The following is a 26,821-nucleotide window of genomic DNA, read 5'->3' on the forward strand; positions in this document are numbered from 1 at the left end:
CATGGGGCGTCACAGTGCTGGTTTTTATCTAAATTTTAATCATGGGCTATTCTGAAATTGTTTAAGTGAAAGTTTTGGATGATTGCGGCTGTTTTGCAGAACTGTCTGACAAAAACATGAATCTTAATTGTAACCAAAAACTTCAGCTGAGTGAAATCTGCCTTCACTCATTGTCGGTCTTGTTCATGCAGCTGAACAGGATGTACTTTCAGAGAGTTCCTCTGTCGCTAATGACAGACTAATGGATGTCATGCTTTCCATGTAGCTTCTTGGATAGATTTAGACAATTAAAATTTTGATAAAATCCATGAAATGAAGCAACAGCTGCTCCTCTAACTAAGCTGAAACTATATTGGAAATGGATTAATTTCTTTCCCGGCACAGTCACTGTTATTTTGGCTTTGATTCATCAGTTCTTTAAATGGAAAAATCACAGCTCGGTTGCTGTGTAACGTCTGCTTCTGATCTCATACGTCTGCTTGGCTTAGCAACAGCTTCAATCTGCTTCAAGCAGCAGGGAATCTTTCTATCGCCTTTGAACACCATCTTTCCCAGTGTTATATGTCAATATGTTTTATAGTACTCAACTTCTTCTCTTCCTGTTGATCATTCCTCTTACTTGACCTCTAACCAGTGTCTCGCAAATCTTAAAACATAATTTAAATTATTGCAACTTTAAGCCCACTCCTCATTTTTGCAATCATTCTGATTAGCAGAGCAAACTGACCTTCACTTTTCAGTTTTGTTAGATTTCTTTTAGGGTATGTTGTTAGCGGCCAAAATGTTAGCCTCTGTTGTAACTAGCAATGTTGGCCTCATGTGTAACTAGCAATGTTAGCCTCATGTGTAACTAGCAATGTTAGCCTCATGTGTTACTAGCAATGTTGGCCTCATGTGTAACTAGCAATGTTAGCCTCATGTGTAACTAGCGATGTTAGCCTCTTGTGTAACTAGCAATGTTAGCCTCATGTGTTACTAGCAATGTTAGCCTCCTGTGTAACTAGCAACTTTAGCCTCTTGTGTAACTAGCAATGTTAGCCTCCTGTGTAACTAGCGATGTTAGCCTCTTGTGTAACTAGCAATGTTAGCCTCATGTGTAACTAGCGATGTTAGGCTCCTGTGTAACTAGCAACGTTAGCCTCATGTGTAACTAGCAATGACTGCTAACTAATAGTTAGCTTATTCTGAGCAAAATCTTCTGTGTGATTGCAAACAATGTTACACAAAGAAACAAGTTTTGACATTCTATAGTCATTTAGCAGACGCTTTTATCCAAAGCGACTTACATATGAGTGAGACATGTCAGTTATATGTTATATGAGACATGCCAGTTGAGTGTTTCTCAATGATTTTCTTATTGACATGTTCCAAGTAGTTATTGCTTTATAAAACAGAAAAAACTATGCTACCTTTTCAAAAAAAAAAAAAAATTGTTTTTACAATCTGCCTGTAATGTACTTTTTACCGGTTTGCTTCTAAAGAATAGAAATGCCTGACACTCCCAGAGCTAAAAGAATATTTCTTACATTTAGTAGCGTTTCAAAAGTTTGCCTTAACTTTGTTTGGCAGTCTTATTGCAGGTTGGTGCTATTTGTCCTTTACTGGCAGCTGTAGTTTCACAATAGCAGACAGCCGATGCACTTCCCTACAAGTTTATGTATAAATTAATCAAGGTCATTTGCTGAGAATGTGTCAGATTATTAGTGGAGGTTATAATACACCAATGATACCACATGCAGACAGATTTTGCCCAGTAAACAACAGAAATTATTACGTAGTGTCCCTTTAAACTTTTTTCAGTATTATACTCCCTGTGGAATCATCATTTTTCTGCCAAGTCTGACCATACCAGTGCATATTTTATTTGGTTGGAAACAGAAGTAATGCCAATTCTGTTCATAAAGCCGAGGTGTTGAGGGGATCCGGTTTGGTGGCCTCAGGATTGGGTCTCTGCTTTTTGCAGATGACGTGGTCCTGTTGGCTTCATCTGGCCGTGATCTCCAGCTCTCGCTTGTGCAATTTGCAGCCGAGTGTGAAGCGGCTGGGATAGGAATCAGCACCTCCAAATCTGAGCAGTCTGACCCCGGATAAGTGGTTGAAGATGGATGGATGGAAACAGAAGTAAACAAAACTGTGACATTGCCTTCTGATTTATTAAAACATCCTAATTAAACCTTAACAAGTCAAATGTAAATAATCAATGACTTAATTTGTTGGAAACCTTTTCTCATCACTAAGTGTGCAACCTGTTTCACTCACATCTGTGGATTTAACCAGCGGGATTGAAAAAGTCTCAATTTTCCCACAACTTTCTCAATATCTGTTTCCATTTCATCCAACCTGCAGCAACTGTGCCATCAGACAAAGACTGGGTTTTAATTTTTTAGTTCATGTCTGCCAGTTCAGCAGCAGCAGCAGGATCAGGTCTTCAGGGTTTTTGGTCTTAACCACGAACAAAAACACCAGAGAAGAAGCCTTTAGGGCTTTTGATGATGTGGACTTTTTACATTATGTCTTATGATGACTTGAATTAAGCTCATTTCCTCCTAAAAAGTCAAGTCTTAGTCATGCTTTCTATCTTTGGCTCCATGCTACTGTAGGCTAGTTCCTGCACAACTAAGAAACATAATGTCTTGAAAGGGTGGATGGATTTCACATCAGAAATGTGGTCACCTAAATACAGACATAAATTTAATAGCTGTACTTTTTACCTCCATTGGCTCTGACCATGTTTTCAGCAACGTCTCTTCTATGTTTTAACCGTTTTTTAAGTTGTTATGCTTATAAGTTATTGACAGTGGTTTGATTTGGAATAAGCCAGAATCTCACAAAAGTATGCAGGTGATCTGGGTTTGTTACAGTGGATTAAAGTAATTATAGATTTTAGTCTATGAGCTTACATTTGATCTTATCATGCCATTATTACATTTTGGAGCATTATTTCTGTTCTTTTTATGTGTTCTCATATACTGCCTGAGGCACGTTTACCCCCATTTGAGAAACAGTGCTCTGTGGAGACAGGTTAGACTCTGTCATTCTCATAATAAATTAATTAAAACATTCCTAATGCCTTTTATAAGGCAAACTTTTTCTTTGATTTTATACAAACAGGGTTATGTTAGAGAAAGATTAAGGGGATTATTTTATACATAACTATCAAGGTTTGTGGAGATGTGGGGACCCATATGCAGGACAGAGAGACAGGAGGCAGACAGAATACGAGAAATGATGGTTTATTACGAACAGCACGTACAAGAACACTGGATGGAGGAAACTTAACCAAGATCTAGCAAAGAAAACTGAGAACCGAGGAGTATTGGTACACTGAGGGACTCATAAGGAACAGGTGAAGTAAATGAGGAAATCAAACAAGGTGAGCTAATGAACGGGAAGAAAAAGAAGAAAAATGCACTACGGAGCTAAAACAGGAAAATCAACTAAATAAAACAGGAAACAAGAACTAAAGACTACACACAAAAACCCACATCATGACGCATAATACTGTAATATTACTTACATTAGAGTTACTACTTGAAATGCAACATTGTCAGCAGGAATCACAGTTTAAACTTGTGAATTTTTTTTTCCTGACTAGACGATTTGGATTCAGCTTAATGCTTTGCATATATACATAAAAAAGTCCCCTTGTGCAAGCTGGATGCATTTTAAAACTATTTGAGCTGCTCACTGATCCGAAATGAACTGATGATTTGAGACTTTTTCCAGCTACAATAACAAGCCTGTCTGTGTGTGTTGCTTTGTCTGATACTAAAAACAAATTGTCCTAAAATTAACAGAAAACATTCATTTATACTTGTGTGATTATGCAATTAATTGCCCCATTTTCAATAACCCAACTTGCTGCATCTCTCTGGGCTTTACTGCTTTAGGATGACAAATATGAAGCACGGCAAGAGAGGAAAGACTTTGTTCCTGATACAAACAGAATGCAAGTTTCATTTCTTGGCTGCCGCAAAGTAAACACAATGTGGCTGCATAATCTAGCATATGGTGTTGTTGTCTGTCTGCCTATCCTCTGTCGCAGCGCTCACCTTTGGGCCTGATTTTGATGCGTGTTTGCACTTATTGTGTTTGTCAGACCCTGCGCGAGGAGAAGGCATCCCACGAAAAGGACATGAGCAGTGTGCGAGCTCGATATGAAGAAGAGGCCAACCAGATGAAGGAGGGGCAGACTCGAACTCTGGAGGAAGTCACCAAGAAGCACAGAGTGACCCTGGAGAATGCTCTTACCAACGCTGAGAAAGACAAGAACCGCCTGTTGGCTGTAAGCACACACACCATCACACACACACTCATTCATCTCAAATGTTAAGTCAAGAACAGGGTTCCTGAAATCAAGAGTATCAGTGCTACCCATGTTTGTTGTGATGGAGGCTACTGTCTTTCTGGCCTCTGTCTCTGGCTGTAATGTTATTATTATAAAGCCTGTTGTTAGTTCCAGTCTATCAGTCAGCATTTAACAGAGCATTAGATGGTGAATTCACCAAGCGATAACTGAAGAACCTCAGGATTGATTCTCAGATTGCTGATTTTGTGTAGTCAAAGTTTGACTAAAAGCTGGCAGAAAACAAACAAACAAACAGCTTTATCAGCATGCCCAAGGCTCAGTAGAGCTGGAAAGAATCTGTTTTGGGGTAGCTTGGTATCGCCGTCTTAGGATAAGATGTGATCTATTTATGGACACTAGACATGAAATTGCTTCCAATAATCTTCGTCTATTCATCAGAAACTATTTCTGTTTTTACTTTTCTGCAGTTTGTGTGGTTGTGGCTGAATTTTCAGGAGTTCACTGGTGATTTAGAAAGAGACTAATGCTAATCAATTTTAATTGGATTCTTTCAGTGTCTACTTGGTGGTTTCAAATCAGACTATGATGATCTGAGCTGTGTCAGCAATTGTGTTAGACATTTTCTTTTAATTTGTTTTGTTTGTTCTCTTGGTCATGCTCATTCTCACTTTAAATTTCTTATTTTCTTTAATGTAAACTGTTGTGATCTTACTTCAAAGTGGTGAGCCACTTTTACCCTGTGCTAAAGTTTCCCATTAAACTGAGTGCAACATAATTGGGGGCTTGTCCGGGATATAAATTGCATGGCCTTTTATGATTAAAAAGGTTTGCTCAAAGCCGTACTTCAGCATTTCTATTGAGGTCAACTGCTTGGTAAAGATTTCATACATTTTGTCAAACACTAAAAGGATGAAGTACAAAATCTGACAACTTGTCAACTTGCTGCAAGCTTGAACTGAAGTTTGGTTACTTTTCTACCCTACAACAACCCTGGACATCTTTAATCTTTTAAAGTCTGACCCAAGAAATAAAGAGCTGAAAATTCCTTTTTTTATCTGAAGTCTTTATTTGGCCCGTAAGCAAAATGTAAAATATTACTAAACAAAAATATTTAACATGTATGTAGCATTTATTACAATGTGATATGTCAGAATTACTACAGTGCAAAAGATATCCACTAGGTGGCAGAAGACCAGTTTCAGATGGTATGCGACAGGGTTTTGTGCAAACTTTCATTATAGTGATGCAGTAGGTCTCAGATATGGTACTGATACATACCATATCAGTACATATTATCCTGATATCTAAAGTGCATGTTAGATTAGACAAAACAAGTCTTTGAAAGCCTGTTGCTTCTCCCCGACAGCATTCACCTGCAGAGCTGACACTTCAGCTCCATTTACTTCCACTCTGTCCATGTTACACATTTCTCTGGGGTTTTGTGTGTTTTATTCACTGTAAAACAACCTGAAAATTTTGCTGCTCTCCAGTCACAGTTGGAGCCATACTTCCTTAAGCTCACTGAGCCAAGAAAACATGTGCTTGAATAATGTTTACTATAGATTTTTTACTAAGACAGATCATTGAAAATACTCAGCCAATCAGAAAAATTGGACACAGTTAGCTGCATCCCAAAGCCAGTGACAACGAAAACATTTGAAGTTGTGAAGTTTCATGTCAGAAACACTTCTGCTTCCCGCAGAGATGCTTGTATGTGTTGTTATACAAAATAATGTAAAACTGATCAGACAGATCAGAAATGACTCGGCCAAAATACAAGCTGTCAGCTCTCTGTTTCGTTGTCTGCCAAAAAAATTTGCCTTGTCACACAATTCAGTCTGTTGGTGTTAAAGCTGTTTATGTGAGCGCTGATTACGAATGACAGACATCCCATGTTGTCTGCATATGTTGTAGTATAATCAGCACTGCAACACTGACCACAGCTACAGCTTGTCCTGCTGCAGATGCCAGTTTATAGTGATACTGACCTGCAGAAGGCAAATACCATCTGCATGTGTGTTAATCTGCTGTCGCAGTTCTCTTCTCTCTGCTGGAGTTGTTGTTTCAGGACAAACAGGGCTGGTTTACTTCCCTGCAGATCATGATGGAGGAGAAATAAGGAATGAGGAAAGTATCTTTTTTCCATGCTAGCACAAAAATAAATAAAAATATGACACACAATAAAAGTCATTTAAAAAAACACACAATGTCACAGTTGGTCATTCCTGAGTTAGATAATTGCAGAAGTGGCCAGAAGAAGGTCCTGATAAAGGTTCAGAGTTCAGTCTGACACAAAGTGGCAGAAAGCTCTTGAGGTAGTCCTGTATGTAACGCTCTGTAATCTTTCACCTGTTTGTTGCAAAGCACGAGGTTTGCAGTGAGGTCCAGAGGGGTCCCTGACAATTTTTAGTGCTCTGTATCAGAAGTTCCTTTGGAAGATATTGTGATCAGACATCCCTCTGAGGCCTGTACAACAAAACCGGTTTTCACCTCAGAAGTTCAACCCAAAGTTTTCCATCTGGATCAGAGCATGCCCGCATAAAAGGATTGGTGTTTGCATCATCTTACCAATAGCAGACATTTAGAGACCCTGCAGCTACTTTATCATGGAGAAGCAGACAACTATTCTTCACAAATATGAAGAATTTAAACACACGATCCATGCCAAAAGGCTGTTACCATAGCAATATCCAGGAAGGACTCCTGGCAGAAAAAATAGCTCACTCTGTTAATGCGTTACTGATTATACAATATCGATCCATCGGACAATATAAATGGATGGTACTCTGATTACTTCGTGACAGCCCAGACATTTCAGGCAGAGCTTTCTCAGTTCCTTCCTTGTTTTTTATATATTTCCCTTTCGGCTCAGTCCTATCATATGAGTGTTTTGTGTTGGAACAGCAATTTCTACCCATGATGGCACAAGTTGCTAGTTGTGTGTTCCACAAATTCTTGGTTCTGCCATTGTGCAATGTGTGACTTTTAGCTGTTATAAACCTTGCAGCGATGAACATCCACAACGCGCTACTGGTTGTCAATGGCTTGCTTAGTTTACTACGTCTACTTCCTCAAACAGTGATCACTCCTCTCCGATGTTGTAATAATAAGTTTGTATTTACTTCTCTTTGTTGTTCATTTGTTAGGGTTTCAGAAAGTATAACAAACTCCAGAAATGGTGTAAGAAAGGTTTCTGTTCAAAATACAGTAAAAAAAAGCAGTTTTCCTCTCTCATTCACAACACCTGTGCAATGAAGTCACTGCCCTTAAGTAACCCACGTTACAAGCATCACAATACTTGTTAACACCCCATAGTGGATGGTTAAGCGTTTGTACAAACCTCATTAATTCAAATGGAACCTCATTGGAGTTTAATGGACTTGGAAACAAGTTGAGAACACGTATGGAAACATACTTCAAAGGGTTCAGTGACAAGGCTTTATGACTCCATCAAAAAGATGCACCTATTCCGAAAAACTCCTAAGTGGTCCTCTAACGATCCATGCACCAATCAACAAAATGGGCAGCCACTTTTCATGAGAACTGATTGGTCAGGAGGTGGTGCTTTTATTATGCTTCATTCAGTTGAGAGTCATTATACCCAAGCAGCAACCTCCGGTGGTAAAAGTGAAGGCTATGCGGAAGTGCATAAAAAGTGCAGTTCCCCCCTTCATCCACTAGGGGCTCCAAAACCGAGCAAATCCCCATAGACTCCTATGTTAAAAAGACCAACTTCACAGCAGAAATAAACACGTTTACAGCCTGGTTCAAAAATCCATTTTAGGTTTAATAGGTCAGGTTTACCTTCATGACAACTATGGGGGGGAGTGAATTTTTTTCTAACTCGTCCGTTTAAAAGTAATTTAATCTCGAAATTTGGCATATTTAGGGGCGTGACCCTTTGATTGACAGGTACCAATCTCCCGCTTCAAGTCAGAAGAACGTAAAACAACCGCGGTTTTTAGCCGGTTAACAACGTGACTTAGCTTTAGCCCGCTTACCTTCGTTAGCTGGTTAGCTCCCGTTATCTCAGAGTTAGCTCGGTCAGCTCTTAGCTACCGAAAGCTCGGAGTTCGCTCGATGTCAATCATCCACCATGACGCTCATTGCCCCCTCTCAGCTCCACCTCTTTGCCCATATTTGTATTTTCCGGGTGAGATTACACGCATGCTCCAGCCAAGATGGTGATGGTAGGAACCGCCCACCGAGTGTCAATTCAGCTCTTCAGAAACCTACGGGTGACGTCACGGAGGCTACGTCCATCTCTTTATATACAGTCTATGATTATACCTCATGAGGAGGATACTGGTGGGGAATAATATCTGTTTAAAAACTAGACCTGAAGTTGCACATGTTGCTGCTGCTAGTAATGCTGTTGTTAAAAGGCTGTCCTCTTACAGAGACTACATTACCCAGAATGCACCTCTTGTAATTCCACTCTGTCGTAGTTGCGCAAGTTTTCATTTGCAGCCCAACAGCAGGAGGAACATCTATGGAGCTCATTGTGCCAACCATGTCCCATCCTGTGTTCATCTGGGGTGTCAGACTGCAGTGTGCGTTCTTATTTATACGTACAAATCACCAATAACACCTCCATTGCATTCCTGTACCTCCTCCCATTGAACCTACGCTGTATGATTGGAGTCTGCCAATTCCTTCTGATCAAGGACAATTCAGTTGACGTCATCAGCGTATACAGCTTGTACAGCTATGGTTAACTAACCCAGGCGTCCACTGATGGACTCATGCTACATATTGATGCCAGGAAGATTTAGCTGCGAAACGTTTGTGTTTTTTTTCTGAACATTTAAAACGTAATACACAGATTACAGAAAACGACACCCAGAAGATAAACAGCTGATGGAAGCTGCAGTTACATTATAGCCGTCTTGCTGTTTTCTCAGTTCGTTAATGTCTGTTAATGAATCCAGCCGACTGAGGGAAACATTAGTATTTCTATCAGTCTGCCTTAAAGAATGAGTTCATCAGCATGCAGGCGGAGTTAAACACATTCATGGGATCAGATAAAAATTAATGATTTTTTTTCATGTTGGTACTTAATAGTCACGTTTCAAGCTCAGATTGGGGTAAAAAGTGGGATAAATTAAAGTACATTCGAGTAAAGAGTCAAGATATGTTGAGTTTTGTCAAGTTTTCTTTCATATGAAGGGAATCCGACAAAGATCGACCATGAAGACAGTTTTTAATGCCTTGTGTTTTATACATACCTACATTATCTGTGTCAGCTCGGAGTCAACAAGGTATTACGCAGTGTTTCCTTAGAAAGTTATGGGACTTATTGTCTTTAATATAGATGCACAAACTCTGATTTTCAGCTCAAAAACTGACACATCATCATTCACATGCACGACAGGTGACGGAAGTTCAGATTGCTGCAGGGGAATCTGCATTTAATCGGGTTTTCTATAGATCAAAAGGATCAAAACAAGCAATACGGTGACTAAGATGCTGAAAAACTCAAGGAGAAAATGCAGCCTACTGACGTGGGTGCACGTTTATATTTATCACCTATAAATGTCATCTAGGACGCCACCGGGTTTGCATCATTCACTAGCAATGCTATCAACATGATGAAGCTTATGCTGCTTTTTTGTTACAGCAGAGGTCCAAAGAAGACAATTAAAAATAAATTCTGAACGAAATCAAAAATGCGGAGACGATGCAGCTGACGGAAACCACGCTGTCGGCCTGATGAGTCACACAGGTGGTAGGACTCTTAAGGCGCTATTTCAGTAAGATACTAAAAACTGCTCCTCCTGTTCTCCCCGCAGATGCACACGGCTGCTGCTGTATGCCCCCGTGCAGGAGACGGTTAGAAAGTAATTAGATTAACATTAACACACTACCCACACATGTGAGGAAGCAAGAAAATGCAAAGTGAAAAGAAAAAGCGCGCATTGTGTGTCTCTGCAGAACACTTTGGCCCCACACGGTTTGGTGTTTTTCCACTTTTGCTTCAGCAAATGAGGAAATTAAGCTTTTGTGGAGGTTTGACATTTAGGAAAAACAAAAGAGCACAGGATTTAAAATGCAAAGTCCTGCTCGAATGCTGATGGCATTTACTTCATGAGAAACAGAAAGTGGGGAGCAGAAAGTGAGGAAAGTAATCAGAAGTTGCACCAAATGATTGGAAGTCGGAGGTGGATGTTTGTTGGCTCAGGATGTGAGTGTGTGCGTTTCTAAAACCTCCAGCATTAATAATTTACTGCTCCTTACTTAGCTCAGAGTGTGGCCATCCTGGCTGGCCTTGGGCTCCTACAGACAGTATACAGCCCGTTTTCAGATGGGCCTTTTCCACGGCTTGTCTACTGCATATTCTATTGTTTATATTTTTACTCCATTACCGTTTTTAACTCTCAGGAAAAACAGGAGAGTTTCTGTTTGCAAAGTTTCCTCTTTCCTCTTCTGCTAAAGCAAAGGTCTGCTAAATCTGGTTACAGGCTAATGTAAACGTGAGTTTTATCATATTAATTGTAACACCTTGGGTGTTGAAGTAATTTTCTTTAGTAATCAGTCATTTTCTTCAACACTTGGTCCAATCAAGGGTCGCAGGAAGCTGGAGTTTAATGCAGCAGTTATTGGGCGAAAGGCAGGTACACCTGGACAGGTCGCCAGTCCATTACAGGGCAATGTTTTTCTTTAACAATAATAATAATAACAATAATAACTGATAATAATAAAGATAAATTCTTGGCAATCAAAGGTATCAATTAGAATTTTTAGCAAAAAATGTATCATTTAAAGGTTTTGGAACGATTGTGAAGTATTATTCCTGTGGTCAGTCTTCTTCTGTGGTGTTTTTTGGTACTTCTGTATCTAACTCGGAATATTTGCAAAGCAGAAAAATTCTATATTATGGATTCTGTAGATAAATTAATCCAGATAAGCATTCAGACCTGGGCTTTTGTTTTAAAAAAAAAGTTGCCTTGAAAACTCTGCTGCTCATTTTTTTTTTTAATCTAAAGTCCAATATCTTGTAAAAGGTTCAGGAAATGTCAATTTGCTCTCAGGATTTACTTCTGTTTGAGCCTGTGCTGAGATGGCAAAAGAGGCTTTTTAAATACACCACTTCTTTTGCGTTGCTTCAGCTTTGAAGCGATTTTTACGTTACTCAGAAGTAGAAAATATAATTGGTAAATATTTTGACAGGATGGCTTCGACTTCCCATGAAGAGAGATTGAGAAGCTTGGTCGTCCGGTAAAGAGAGAGAAACCAGTAGTGATGGTTTAAACATCTGGTTAGGATGCATTCCTGGTAAGGTGTTCCCGGCATCTCCCAATGCAAGGAGGACCCCGGACATATGTCACTTCAGGATTCCCCAAGATGAGCTTAAGAAGTGGCCAGAAAGCTAAATCTGGGCTTTTCTTCTTCTCGGTCACAGGTGTCAAACTCCAGTCCTTGAGGGTCGGTATCCTGCAGGTTTTTGTTGTCTCCATGCTCCAACACTTCTGACTTAAATTGATAAACAGGTTGACAAGAAGCTGCTGGATCCATTTGATTTGAAACAGCTGTGTTGGTGGAGGGAAACAACAAAAACCTGCCGGATACCGGCCCTCGAGGACTGGAGTTTGACACCCTGTTCTAGGTGGAACATGTAACATGGCAATGACAGAAAAAACTTTCATGACATTAGAAACCATGTTTCTTTTTGTATCTAATCACTTTATTTAAAATCACTCTATGCTCTTAGAATGAGCGATTATTATCTCTTCACCGTGTCCACGTACCTGCCTTGTTGGATAGGTGCCAGAGCACCATTTGGGATAAATAATGCCTTAAAAAGAAGACAGTACACATGTAGACAATGTTGAAGTACTTGATACTTAGTAGTTTGCTGACAAACAGACAAACCCTGGCAAAGACATAGCCTCCACCACCTGCTTGGCAGAGGTAATTACAGCTGCAATGTAAGGCTCCAACAGCTGCGATGCGGGGCATCAAAACAACTAGGAAGCACAGATGTTTAAGGTCGGAAAGTCATGTAGTGTTTTAAGCAGCAGAGATTCCCTCCAGTTGACCCTCAACCTCTGGTCTCATCTGAACGACAATAAACAACGAACCAAACTGAAATTTGGTGTTTCAGCGTATTGATTTTGTGATTTCTAAACAGAACTAGAGGCTAGAGCTGAACCTGTCCTGCCTCGGTCGACACAATGTCCATTTGTGTTGTAATTCATGTTCCTGTTTCCTGTGCTGTATGGAACAGCAAAACATCCAGATTTATTCTTCAGCTAAAAAGCTTCTCGTAACGAGAGCGTAGCAGTCTGGACTGATCGGATTTTGATCCCATGTTTGATAAGGCATCAGCTCTCATGGCGCAGCTTTGAATACTGCACAGGTAAGGGAACATGCTCCAATAAATCCGCAGGAAATCACAATATACCAAGTAAAAATCTGAGAAATATTAGTTTTATTTAAGGCAACATCTCCCCTGTACCAGTTTCTGGTTTTGCCTCTTGTGTCTGGGCTTCAGCTGGTAACTAAAATCCAAATTCTGATGTCAGGAGGATTTCTGTCTGTTATAAGGTACTGAAATTATCCCCAGGGTCAACAAACAGGGTTTGGGACCAGTTTAATGAGCCTGAGGCGATTGTTCCAAACCGCAGCCCACCACTAATTTGACTAAGGCGCACAGCGGTGCTCGCCTGGAATAGCCTTGTGATGATGCCTGATCTCCTCAGCGTCTCTACTCCAGTTTAAAAAAAAAAAAAATCCATGTGATGTGATCAAGCATTTTCTTGCATGAAAGTTGCATAATGAGGAAGATATTCCTCTGCAGACCTGATGTGACTTGACAGCTACATTAATAGAAGACAGTTGTGCATTTCCATGGCCATTAGATATGCGTTTCCAGTGAAGATGTCCTTCCTTCTGGCCCTGCGTGGGTTTTCTGGCCTCGTATCCCCTCCCACTGTGTTCTGAACTGCACAGCTGTTCAGTCCTGTTCGTGATTACGGTGTCAGTTTTATGTCCAGGCTGAAAAAATAACAGGGAGGGGTACAGTGAGACCCAGTAGAAGCAATAGAAGCACTCATTTGCTTATCCTCAGTCATGAGATTTAGCAGACTGATTAGAAGAAATGAGTCTTCGTTCCCCTATTCCTCATCACCTGATTCTGTTGTCTGACACGAATTGAAGCCAGTTAATGATCTTTTCTTTCATCAGCTGTTCTTTCATCACTTTGAATTACAGTATAATGAGAGTCGTCTGTGAAAAGGTTGCGCTTTGAATGTAAATGAGTCTCCTGTGACGCGGTCTCAACCTCAGAAAGTTACAGATCTTTCTAAAAAAACGACTGTTTCATCAGCCGGTGACTAATCATACCTGGATATTCAGACCAAGCAGGTATTTGACAGTAACTTTTTTAAGTATGTGAAGGCATTAGCTTGCAGGCTGCTTGGAATATGGCGTGGAATATCTGTTAGATCAGAAAGACCGCCTCTCACATTCCTGCATGTTCCTGAAAAACCATCAGCCAGTCCCACATTCATAAGACTCACTTCTAATAACTCTGCATAAAATAATGAATTAGTTTATTCTCTGCTCGATGTTAATGGTGGTTTTTTTAGTTCTCCCACCTCATTCATCAGTCTCGTTGCTGCAGACAGCTCATTTCCATAAAAAGTAGACCTGTTGCACCTGCAGTGAATCTGGAGACTACCTGGCAAACAGGAACTCAAAAGATTTGGATATGTTCCTGAGGAATCAGCAGACTAAAAATGAGCTGAAATATATTTGACTTTGGTTAAACAGACATTCCTGTTGTTAAACTTTTCTAAGAGGCAAAACATTTCTGAAAATCACTTTAAAGCATCACTAATAAACCAACAACATCTACTTTATCTTCTACGTTGCATACTGGCTCTTCTCTGAGCTCTCTCCAGCCAATAAAAGTCAGTCTTATTTTGAGTTTTTACCTCACCTCTTGCTCCGACCCTTTCTCTTTCTTTTCTTTTCCTCCTCTGGTAATATCCTTGTGGGGTCAGCCTCAGTTTCCATTCAGAATATTCACTGTGTTGGTATCCAGTTGCTGGATTGTGATGTGGTGACATAAAAACGATGCTCCAGGCTGGAAAAAGGTTGTGAAATGTGATTTGTTTCAGCATCAGGATTCTGCAGTGCAACAAAAGTTCCAGGAATGTACATGATGAATATTAATGTCCAATCAAAATGGGTTAAAGAGGGAAAGTTATGTAGTTTTACTGTAAAGCTGCATTGCAACCACAGGAACCTTTTCTATGTGCCTTTTAGGACGTCATATCCTGAGTTGATTTGTTTTAACTGTTAAATTTGAGGTTAAACATGGTTTAAGGGCAGGAAATTCACCTCCAAAGTGGCCCTAATAGGCTGGTAATACTTTTGAGATTTACCTGAATCATTTCTGAGTAATTATGTATTTGCAATGTTTAAATTCCAGTTTCTGTCTTTCACATTAAACCAGACAAAAAATAGTTTAATATTAAATCACTGGTTTAATCTCAGGCTTAAATCCACAATAGTCTAAATAAATTCATTAACTTTAAGCTTATTAAAGGTATAGAACCATTCTGAAATATTTAAGATGAACGGATTTTAAGTGAATCCAGATATTCTTCCTTAATCTTCCTTCTTTTAAAGGAAAGTCTTGTTGAGGGAGATAGCAGCTCCTGGAGGACGGAAGTGAAATTCAGCCGTTTTGGTTGGTTAACTGTACCTAATCATTTTTGGGGGGCTTTTTGTGGCATTAGACGTGATTACGAATCCCGATGAATGGATACAGATGTCTTAGTGTTAGTGGGAATTGTTTTTCGGGGTTTTTCGGTCTAATTTGGAGCAAACAATTCCCACATTGTGGTGTTGTGGCTTGTTATCCAAGACTCATGGGCATGTGAATTAGTTATTTAAGACCTAAAGTTCTAAATAGATATGAAAACTGTCATGTGGCATTTGTCTTTTTCTCCTTTCATGCATAGTTTCTGTCAGTCCCTGTCATTTTTGCGAGCTTGTTACAGCCAAAGACTGTATTAAAAAAAATGGACAGAGTCTCCATGACGTCACCCATAGGTTTCTGAAGAGCTGAATTGAAGCTCGGTGGGCGGTTCCTACCATCGCCATCTTGGCAAAGAGGGCAAAGAGGTGGAGCCAAGAGGGGGGCTGTAAATATGGCTGATGATTGACATTGAGCAAACTCTGAGCTGCCTTTAGCTTAGAGCTAACCAAGCTAACCCTGAGATCACAGGAACTAACCAGCTAACGGAGGTAAGCGGGCTAAAGCTAAGTCACGTTGTTAACCAGCTAAAAACCGCGGTTGTTCTACGTTCTTCTTACTTGAAGCGGGAGATTGGTACCTGTCAATCCAAAGGACACGCCCCTAAATATGCCAAATTTCGAGATTAAATTACTTTTAAATGGGGGAATTAGAAAAAAATTCACTCCCCCCACAGTTGTCATGAAGGTAAACCTGACCTATTAACTGAAAATAGATTTTTGTACCAGGCTGTAAACACGTTTATTTCTGCTTTGAAGTTGGTCTTTTTAACAAGGAAGTCTATGTGGATTTGCTCTATTTTGCAGCCCCTAGCGGATGAAGGGGGAACTGCAGTTTTATGCACTTTTGCATAGTTTTCCCTTTTTACCGCCTGAGGTTGCTGCTTGGTTACAGCTTTGTTTTCATAGGCCATCCAGAATCCATCCCCATGTAACGGAGAGCTGCTGGAAATTGCATTTGACACCACAGCAGTGGTCCTGAGCTGTAATTGTCCTTGCAAGTTGCAGTCATTTCACAGTGAAAAAGAAACCTTTTTCCTTTCATCAGCAGGCATAATAAGCTCCATTATCATGACAGTGCAGAAGATATTTCTCTGCCAAGGACAATAACAATGTTTGAAGCAGTGCTAGAGGTTTATACAGATTGCACAACCATAATTCCTAAAACATTAGAATACCGTGTTTGCTGTGTGGCATCCAGTCTTCTAACAACAGTCTGTAAATGTCTGGTAACTGGGGAGACCATCTGTTAGACCTTTGGGAGAGGAATGTTGTCCCACATCAACTGAATTTGTGGGTAGATGTGAAGCATCATTAAGCCACATTAGATAACGCCTCTAAACATGGAGACAAGCATCATGTTAGACCAGGCTGGAGCTACAGGGATGACCGTGGTGGCACTGGCCACTTCTGAAATCCAACTGGACTCCCCAGGTCACACCTCAGGGGATTAAATGTCCATTAATGCTCCTTACATGTGTAAATAGGGACATCAATGTCAAGTGTTGTCATACATCATACAAAACTCAGTGTTTAACCGAATACCTCCATGCATTGCTAAAGTTTAAATCTGTTCATCCACTAGTGGGCAAGCCTGAGTTCACTTTGCGTTTTGACACCAGTTGTAGCAGTAATTCACCAATATAAAGTTGTTTAACCATCCCAAAAACACCAGAAGTACAACAATAAAACACTCAACACTGCCCAGTGATTTCTAAATTATCTGTGTCAATAGCTAAGCCTCTGAAAAAAAGACCAAATTACACAAGCAACCAATGAAGAAGACGGACAAAACTATCCTATCTGTCTGCATGTCCGTCTTCTGCTTCAAGCATAAATGGGCTTAAACAGAACATAGGGAGAGGCTGTCATATCTTCACCAGTTTTATTTACATTTTTAAGTTGTTCCCTCATTAAAATGTGGACATTTGCCTTTACATTTCTTGAAGAAATTTTTGTCATGTGCAAGTCCAACAATTAATATTACACGAGCTGTTAACCTGATGTTAGCTTGAAGCTACATAGCAGTGCTAATCAAGTTAGATGTTAGCACAGCATTCGTTTTAAGATCATGTGGGGAAACCGTGTCTTTTTCCGTTTTTATTGTAGTGGTATATCACACATCAACTTGTTTAATAGCTATTTTTACATACAGCTGAAAATTAACTTTAGAGATGCTCAAAGAGTATCTCAGTATTTGCACTGACTAAGCTAAAGCTAAAGAGGAGGCTAGCAAGGCTGGTAGTTTATTTTATAGTAGCTACAGCATGAAAATGTGGACACACTTAGTCTGTTACCAATCTTGTTTTTATTAAGGATGTAAGGGAGATAAATATTTCTGAATGTTTTTTCAAAAGAAAGGACACAGATCCCAGCGTCAGCAGTCCTGTTAGCTTGAACAGGGAGCTAGCTTTACAAGGATCCAGGCTACCACCAGACAATAAGCTAGAAATGCTCTACTACCCCATCAAGTACCTCATACTGGTCCCCAAAACAACCAACTTTCATTTTTATGGATATTTTTGAACTTGTTGCCGATATTTCCACTTGGTTATCCATATTATTGATGTAGAGATGTTGTATTTCTCATGTCTCTGATGTGACCACAGCTATTGCTGCAGGGGGAGTATGTGGCTTACATCTAGCTCCACACTGCCATGTCTTGGTTCATTCTTGCTCTTTTTGACAGCTTTGCACTTTTGCTTTGTTGCTGCAGGAACTGGAGCAGCAGTTTGAAAGAGAGCGGCTTTCCCTGGAAGAGCAGAAGACACTTCTCAGGCAACAGCTGGACGAGCTGAGGGAGGAGCTGACGTCCAAACTCAATGAAGCCAACGAGGAGGTGGGACCTCTGACCAACCACTGGCCTATCATGTATCATAACCTTCACAGTGATAAATAAAATATAAAACAACCCTGCAAAAACTGAAGTTCAGGGCAGTTTAAGTGCTTCTCTGGAGCTTTTCATTAGCTCGTCTTCTGTTCTAGTTTTCTTTATTTGACGATGTTTTAATGTTTGTTTTCTGAACATTTAAAGGGCTGTTTCAAATTTTATCAACCTTCAGCTTTCTGATCATAAATTATTAAAACAAATCTTTCAAACAACCTTTAAAGGGCATAATTATGCTTCAAACCCTGAAATAATCATAGTAATATTGCTTTTAGTGTTTAATTAGTTTCCAGTCATGCATATATAACCAGAGAAGAGGTAAGAATCCCTTTCAAGTCTGCAGCTTCCATATCCCTCGAAGGATGAGCTAAAAAAGAACAAAACAGGTGTGGAAACCAGAAACACACACTGAGCCTGAAGGTTATGATTGTTATACAGACAAAACGGATCACTGTTATCCCTTTAAACCCTCGGCTCAGTCTCTCATTACTATCTAACCTGACCCAGACTGAACCCGAACACGTCTGTTCAAGTTTACATTCAGACCACGTAAGAGTTGCTGGACTTGAATTAGGTGAAGGTTAAAGATGACCTGGAAAGAATAAAGATGAGAGTTTATCTAAAAAATGGCCAACTTGTCAAAGTCGGGTGTTTTAATTTCTTAAATGTAAAGTTAGATTTTTGGGGTTAAAATCAGTAAATGTGTTGCACACATTAGCTTATCTGTAATCTGAATATCAAAGTGATTCATGACACATTAGCGAAGCATCCTGCCACATCAGCAAAAAGGACTGTTTTGCTCATTTATAAATCAGAAATGGAAACGGTTGTTGGATGCATTTTTGATAGAAAATTCACCTCCCGGAGCATGAAATGCTGACGTAGTTTCAAGGTTGCTGCTGCTCTGAAATGCAGGCTGCTGGTTTGCTTTTATTTCCTCTGAGTGCCTGTTTTCTCCTCTATACAGGTGTCTCGGCTGCAGGAAGAAGTGCGGAAGGGAGAGCAGGACTTTGGGTCAGCGGAGGGGCAGATCTCCACGCTGAAGGAGGCGCAGGACAAACTTCTTGAGGAGTTGGACGCCACCAGGGCCCGACTGAGAGAGACCAGCAACTTCCTGACTGCACTGCAGGTCAGACACAGTGAAAACACGCTCCTTACCCTCCACCCCGTAACTTGTATTCTCAGAACCTTATAGTTACTCTCAGTCCCTTTCTGATCCGTATATGTTGCATCAGGTCCGTATATGTTGCATCAGGTCCGTACATGTTGCATCAGATCCGTGTATGTTGCATCAGATCCGTACATGTTGCATCAGATCCGTACATGTTGCATCAGATCCGTACATGTTGCATCAGATCCGTACATGTTGCATCAGATCCGTATATGTTGCATCAGTTCCGTATATGTTGCACCAGATCCGTATATGTTGCATTAGATCCGTGTATGTTGCATCAGTTCCGTATATGTTGCATCAGATCCGTATATGTTGCACCAGATATGTTGCATCAGATCCGTATATGTTGCACCAGATATGTTGCATCAGATCCGTGTATGTTGCATCAGATCCATACATGTTGCATCAGTTCCGTATATGTTGCATCAGATCCGTACATGTTGCATCAGATCCGTATATGTTGCATCAGATCCGTATATGTTGCACCAGATCCGTACATGTTGCATCAGATCCGTATATGTTGCATCAGATCCGTATATGTTGCACCAGATCCGTATATGTTGCATCAGATCCGTATATGTTGCATCAGATCCGTATATGTTGCACCAGATCCGTGTATGTTGCATCAGATCCGTATATGTTGCATCAGTTCCGTATATGTTGCATCAGATCCGTGTATGTTGCACCAGATCCGTATATGTTGCATCAGATCCGTATATGTTGCATCAGATCCGTATATGTTGCACCAGATCCGTGTATGTTGCATCAGATATGTTGCATCAGATCCGTGTATGTTGCATCAGTTCTGTATATGTTGCATCAGATATGTTGCATCAGATCCGTGTATGTTGCATCAGTTCTGTATATGTTGCATCAGATATGTTGCATCAGATCCTTATATGTTGCATCAGTTCTGTATATGTTGCATCAGGCCTTTTAAAGTGTGTCTGTTTCATGTTTGTTCCCAGTTTAAAAAAGTTGGAATGATTTTTGCTCCAGATTTTTTGTACTGGTGAAAGTCCTGGACTGCCGGCAGGCCAGTTCTCCTGTGAAGCCATGCTGTTGCGATGTATGCAAGTGGTTCAGCTTTGTATTCCTGAAATTTGTAAAGGTTTTTCTGGAAGAGATGTTGTTTGGATGGGAGCAGACGCCGCTTTCAAACCTTCATGTACTGATGGAGCTTCACAGATGTGGAAGCGTTCCACGCCATTGGCACCAATGCAGCACCAACTGATAACAAGCTGGATTCTCCCTCTCCTGTTCTGGCACAGCATCCACACTTTCTATAAAGAATCCCATCGTTTTACCCATCTGACCACAGAACAGTTTTCCAGTTTGCCTCGGATTATTTTAAATGAGCTTTCCTCCAGAAAAGACGGCGCTCCTGGATCATGTTCTTTGTGACTTCTTCTTTGCACGATGGCGTCATTGTGAGCTATGTTCACAGACAGTGCTATCTACACGTGTTCCTGACTGATTTCCAGCAGGGAATCATGTGTGTTTTCCAGTGCTGCCTAAAGACCAGCAGCACCCAGTTTGATCTTAAGCTGTGTCCCTGAACATGTTTCCGCCTTTACCTCTCATATTAGAGTGTCCTTTTATACCCAGCCATGTTACTGACCTGTTAACTAACCTGATTAGTTGTAAAATGCTCCTCTTGATAGGTTATTTATGTGGAACAAAATGTGCCTTATGAGATTTCAGTCATTGCATTGTGTTTATTTGTATCATTACACATTGTTCCAACTGTGTCCCACTGTGTCCCAACTTTTTGAATCTGGAGTTTCCTCCCCGCCCAAACTTTAATTTGCTTTGAAACAACAAAAATCCTACACAGAAACACTGAAAAGCCTTTTTGTTCCTCAGGGAGAGCTGGAGACCCAAAAACGTCAACATGAAGCCAAACTCATCACCACCAAAGAAGAAGAAAAGCTGAAGATGGACAAGATGGCTCTGGAGCTGGAGCTCAAGTGGACTGAAACACTCAGGTAAGATTGTGTTTGTGAGTGTGGTTGCATGTTTGGAGTCTTTGTCTTTGAACTAATATAAAACACAAAATTAAACAGTTTTCTGTTTGTGTTTTTACCTGCACACACACACACACACACACACACACACACACACACACACACACACACACACGTATACACACGTGCACGCATGCACAGGTCATCAGGCTCCTGGCATCGACCGTGACACAGCATTAGCTTTGATGGGCTCTGCAGCTTCTCGGCTCAATCCAGTGTTAAAGCTTCGAGCTCAAAGTCTCTGAAAACGTCCACAGACCTTTGAAGTGTGGTTTTCTTTCATTCCAATAGCCCTGGAGAATAAAATCGACTTGTTTTTGTAGGTGTGAACTGATGTGTTTTCACACAATAAAGCCAGTTGCTGTAATTGACTCATGAAGTTTTCTCAACATTAAACGGCGTCAGAATGGCAGAAAGTTTTAGCACTGAACTTTGACTTTTTGCTTTTAACACTAAGCTAATCGCGGTAATGGATGGCAGAATATTGGAGTCGTATTACTTTTATTTAAAAGCTCATTTTGACTTTGGAGACTGAAAAACATCAACTCTTTGTGCTTTATGTCAGGTCTGTGTTTTTGCACTTTATTGGTCAACGGGAACAGGGCCGGATTAAAAGTGCACAGGCCCCTGGGCCCAGAGTGTTCCAGGGGAACTCTTCCCCACCGCAACATTGTGAACATTTTGAAAGAAACACTGTGAAACAACATTTGTAACATCTTCCAGCCAATGGTACCAATAGCAATACACTAGACACTGTGGTGTAACTATCTGGCTTTAATGTACATTTTGTTTCATGTCTAAACTGCTGGTATTTGCCCTACGTGGGCCCCATGTAGGCGTGGGCCCCTGGACTTTAGTCTTTCCTGTTTGGTTCCCTTGTTTGTTGTTTACCTTTATTGATTTCCTCATTGAGTTCACCTGGTTCATTAGTTCATTCCGTACACCTGTTTCTTGTTTGGTTCCCCAGTGCATTTATACCCCTCAGTTTTAGTCTTGTGTTGCTGGATCATTTTGTTGTACCCTGAGTTCCTTTGTTAGAATAAACCTTCTGGAATCTGCATCCCTGTTTCCCTGATCTCTGCATTTGGGTCCACACCTTCACCATCCCTCACCGCCACCCCATAACAGTAATTCCCATTGGATAATCTGGTCATGAACGGGAAGTTTAACGTTTGTTGTTTTGCAGCAGGCTAAAGGCTTTTACACACCTACGCTGGATATTTTGTCTGAATAATTCGCACGGCGATATTTTTTATTGGATTGGTGTAAAGTCGTTGGGAATGTTGACATCAGTAGCTGTGTTTCCATTACAGTTTTTTGGAAAATAAAAGCAATATTTGTAAGTTTCAACAAACAACAATTGCGATTTGCCGGTGTTTCCATTAAACAGTGTTTAAGCGGATTAAGCTTGTTACATCTTCCATGAGAAGCTAGAACCTTTTTCTTGTTCTCAAGGCCCCGAGAAGAAACTGACGTGGTTTTGTTCTCTCGGACGTGTTTGAAGACAGTTCAGACTGGCTGTGCTATTTTCTTGCAGGGCTCTGAAAAATATCGTGTGATTGATCAGACATTTGAGGTGGGCATCATTAACATGGAAAAGCATGAAGCGGACAGTTGCCGCCGCATTTTTTCAACATGTGGCATTAAAACACACGGACCCAGCCACGTGCACAATCCACCCTGCAGTGGACGAAGTTGCTCGTTAGATATGAGACTAGAAAAGCACTTGGAGAATCCTTTATAAAGTTCCAGGATCCAAACGGTGATTCGGATCAGCACCAAAATTTAATCAGATCTCCATTTTCACATTTCACATTTTCACCTCCAAATTATTTACAATTTTGTGTCGTTTATTCCCATCGGCCCGGTGTGGAAAGGCCTTAACAGTGGAAAAGTAAAGACGATTAAGTTGTACGGCTGCGGCAAACTATTTTGTAATCTGATTAATCTACTAATTAGACAAGAAACACTTTCATCTCATTAGACAATATTAGTAACTATTAAACAGAGAAAAAGACTGATGCCTTCTCATGAAGTAGTCATTAGTTACTTTGGGGAAAGATGCAAATAATTAAACTGTTAAACTGAATGTTAACAAAAACAAAACCAGTCAGTGAATTTAAAGGAACATGACCCAAGTTTCTTGCCTGAAAGAGTCATCAGTTTTACGGCACAGAGACATTTATTATGCACATTTTTGGAGCCATCGTTGCCTTGCAGCATCCTGAGTGTGAAAAAAACATAACTTTGTTTTCAAACGCGCGGCATCAAGTGACTGCTGTGTTTTTGGTTTATGGCATCTCACCAGCAACTAGATGTGCTGGCCATTTTGTAAGGATAGCGTGGCTGATTCATCAAAAAAATCCAGGAGTGCATTGTCAGAGGAAGTAAGAAGAAGAAAATGAGAAAAGACAGAAGTCAACATGGGACTGACTTTTACTGGGTGGAGAGAGTATAGAGAAGATACAGGATGCGATACAGATGCTGAATTAGCTTTCTTTCAGGGACTACACTGAGAAAATCTGCTTACAGTCGTTTTATGGTCAGAAAGTTACACAATGTTTCTTTGAACCTTTTTTCATCTCTTTCTTAGACACACAAGTAAAACATCCACGTCTGTACAAAACAAACCCAGCTATGATGTAAATCAGAGCTCGTTTGCAGAGATTTTCTGAGCTTGAGGTTGTTCCACTAAAGATAGAAAATTACCACCATTCAAACATGTTTGGGATAAGTAAGGATGAAACAACGAGCAGCCGTGCATTAGACTGTTATAATGCATGATGTAGTCTAGAACATACAAATACCCACATTTTATAACATATGTTTTTTACCAAACATGCTAAATATGCTAAAGTATAGGAACAATTTCACGTTGGCCTCGATGTACTTTTTATGCTAAACAACCGCTGTGAAGCAACAGCGTTTCTTTTATTCACTAGTCATAAGCCAGCTTAGTTCAGTCGATTCATGTGCCTGTAACAGAGTAATATTACAGTGATTTAACTATGTATGTATATATAAGTATATTTGAAAATATTGCACTCCAGTTGTCATTAGAATTATGACTGACCATGGTGTAACACTGTTTAATTAACTGTTAATTTACTTCAAGGACATCCAGAGTTGGTCCTGAAGGGCCTCTGTCCTGCAGGTTTTCAATGTATTCCTGCTCCAACTCACCTGGCTTACAGTAACTTGATCCAACTCCCAAGTTCTGCACTATGACGGATGACTTTGAGTCAAGCTTGTTGGAGCAGGGATACATGGAAAACCTGCAGGATTGTGGCCCTCAAGGACTGGAGCTTGGCACCCCTGATTTACTGAAATGCCCTTTGCTTTCGACCTCAAATCTTTTGATACCTACTTATTCAAAATGGGCTGCACGGTGTCATAGTGGTTGGCCTCACAGCAAGAAGGTCACTGGTTCGAGCCTCGGCTGGGGGGAGGTTTGAACAGTGGCCTTTCTGTGTGAAGTTTGCATCTTCTCTCTGGGTTTTAGCAACTTTCTCCTACCATACAAAGACATGCATGTTAGGTTAATTGGTTACTCTGAGGGTGCATTCAGATCAGAATAGTCCGCTAGACTCAGTCCGATTTAGGACTCGGCTCAGTTGTGGGGAGGGGTATCTATGAGCACAAGATCATGTTAACGCAGAGTTTTTGTCAAACGAGCCAAATCATTGGAATAATGTAACCCCATCCTCACCAAAGTTGGCGGTCCAATGGTATTCAGCAAAAAAGAGAGGACAAGACCCGCATGAAGAAGAGAACTCTGTTGCGAGTTAAACATGGAGAGGAAACTATCGTTATTTGGTGTTTCTTATTTTGTCTTTTGCAAGTATACTGCAGAAATCCACTGCAACAATGGACACATTATGAACAACAGATGAGGTAGAGGACCCTTAAGGTGATCGCTATGTATTTATAAACAATGAAATGCTATGTCAAATTAAGAAAGTTAATTTTTTTGTACTGAGGCCTGCGTTTGTAGGTGGACTGACTCCGATTCTTTGGTCTGAATCAGAATTCATTTGGCACATTTACGTTTTACCAAACGAAGTGGACTTTCCGAACAAATAGACTCTGATTCGAATCAAAAAGGCTGATGTGAAAGTTCCCGAAATGGTCCTGAGGAGTGATTGTGGGTGTGAATGGTTGTTATTCTCCCTGTGTGGCCCTGTGATGGACTGTCCAAGGTGTACCCTGCCTCTTGCCCAGTGATTGCTGGGATAAGCTCCAGTTTCCTTGCAACCCTTAATTGAAAAAGCGGTTAAGTAAAACAACTTATTCAAAATGAATGTGTGGAGAGAAGGGCTGGATAGACTGGGATCTTTTTATCCAGTCTGACAGCAAACTGTGGACAGATAACATCCCGCTGAGGATGGTTACTGAAACGGTGTTGATCACTTCTCTGCTAGAATCTGATGTTGTTGCTTTCAACCAGGAGGTTTCATCTCAAACCTGCAAGTTAGTTTCATCCCGGCTCTTCATAAAACCTGCAGCTGATGTTTATCATTTCCACCCGCTCCCTGATCTCTAAACCCACAAACCGATAATCCCCAACTGCATTATAAATGAGTTCAGTTATGAACACAAATGTTTGTATATGTTTATTTTATACTTCCACAGCTTGAAGCGGGAAAGTTTAATAACATTTCAGCTTTAAAGTAGTTTTAGTTGCAGCAGATTTATTGAAAAATAAGAAGAAAAAGACTGTCACTGCTTCCCTCGTCTTTGTTCACCTTCCTTTGTCTTGCTGCACGTTGCTTTTTATTCCCTGGAGGACAGCTATTCATTTGGTGGCTGAATCTGCTGGGGTTAGTGAAGCACCTGAATTAAAGAGGCTGGTTTTAATCCCCATTTCACACTGGAAGCAGACGGTTTGTCTGTGATAGTGTAATCACGTGAAGAGCTCCCAGGATTACCAAATGAACAGAGGAGGTTCAGCAGTTCAACACACAGAAGGCCAGACGTGACCGTGCTGCAGTAGTGTGTCCAGGACAGCGTGTCATTAGCTGTGTTAACTAAGAAAAAATTTTTTGGTTCATGCTAAAGTTTTGCAACTTGACTGATTTTATATTAGTTTAATGTAGTTTTTTTTTTGTTTTTTTTTAAGGATTAAACCAATTGATTCTGGAACCGGTTCTTTCCAGATTTTGTGCAGACTATGTCAGAACAGAAGCTAAATATCGACTTCAAACTCCCAAATTAACAATGAAACACAGTTTGATGTAATTTCACTCCGACAGATGAACACAGCTAATTGTTTTTCTTCTTCCAGTTTTTTTCAGGGCTCCACCTTAATTATTATCATTTGTTAGCCGCTATTATCTCCTGGACGAGCCCCCAATTATTTATGGCCAGCTCAGGGGCCACAACAAATACAGGAAGATGTACTTCCTAACAGTTTAGCTGATAACTGTAACTTAATTATGCTTAGTCCTAAATGTCATATTAAAGAACATTCAAGAAAAGAAAAACACAATTTGCAGTTAGCCTTGGTATCCGTGAGGTGAATGTGTTTTTGCAGAACATGATATTGAAAAGGAGGTTGAAATGTAACTTTTTTGTGATAAAATATGTATAAATTTGTATAAAAAGTTGTCATGGTTAGCATGTGATTTATGAAGCTACGGAGCTAAGAACATGTTTAG

At 40.3% G+C, this 26,821-nt stretch overlaps 1 protein-coding gene across 1 annotated transcript in view; it reads left to right on the top strand.

The window, feature by feature from the left end:
• Positions 1-26,821, top strand: part of fam184ab (family with sequence similarity 184 member Ab) — a gene marked incomplete at both ends in the record, with an annotated part of 199,826 nt that overhangs the window by 107,787 nt on the left and 65,218 nt on the right. Inside the window, 4 exons of the mRNA XM_079254953.1 lie at positions 4,100-4,285; positions 17,793-17,915; positions 18,931-19,092; positions 21,004-21,125. Of these exons, the coding sequence (XP_079111079.1) occupies positions 4,100-4,285; positions 17,793-17,915; positions 18,931-19,092; positions 21,004-21,125 (593 nt within the window). The remainder of the gene's footprint in view (positions 1-4,099; positions 4,286-17,792; positions 17,916-18,930; positions 19,093-21,003; positions 21,126-26,821) is intronic.

The sequence above is a fragment of the Telmatherina bonti genome, assembly GCF_933228915.1.
Source record: "Telmatherina bonti genome assembly, chromosome: 16".
Taxonomy (NCBI): Eukaryota; Metazoa; Chordata; class Actinopteri; order Atheriniformes; family Telmatherinidae; genus Telmatherina; species Telmatherina bonti.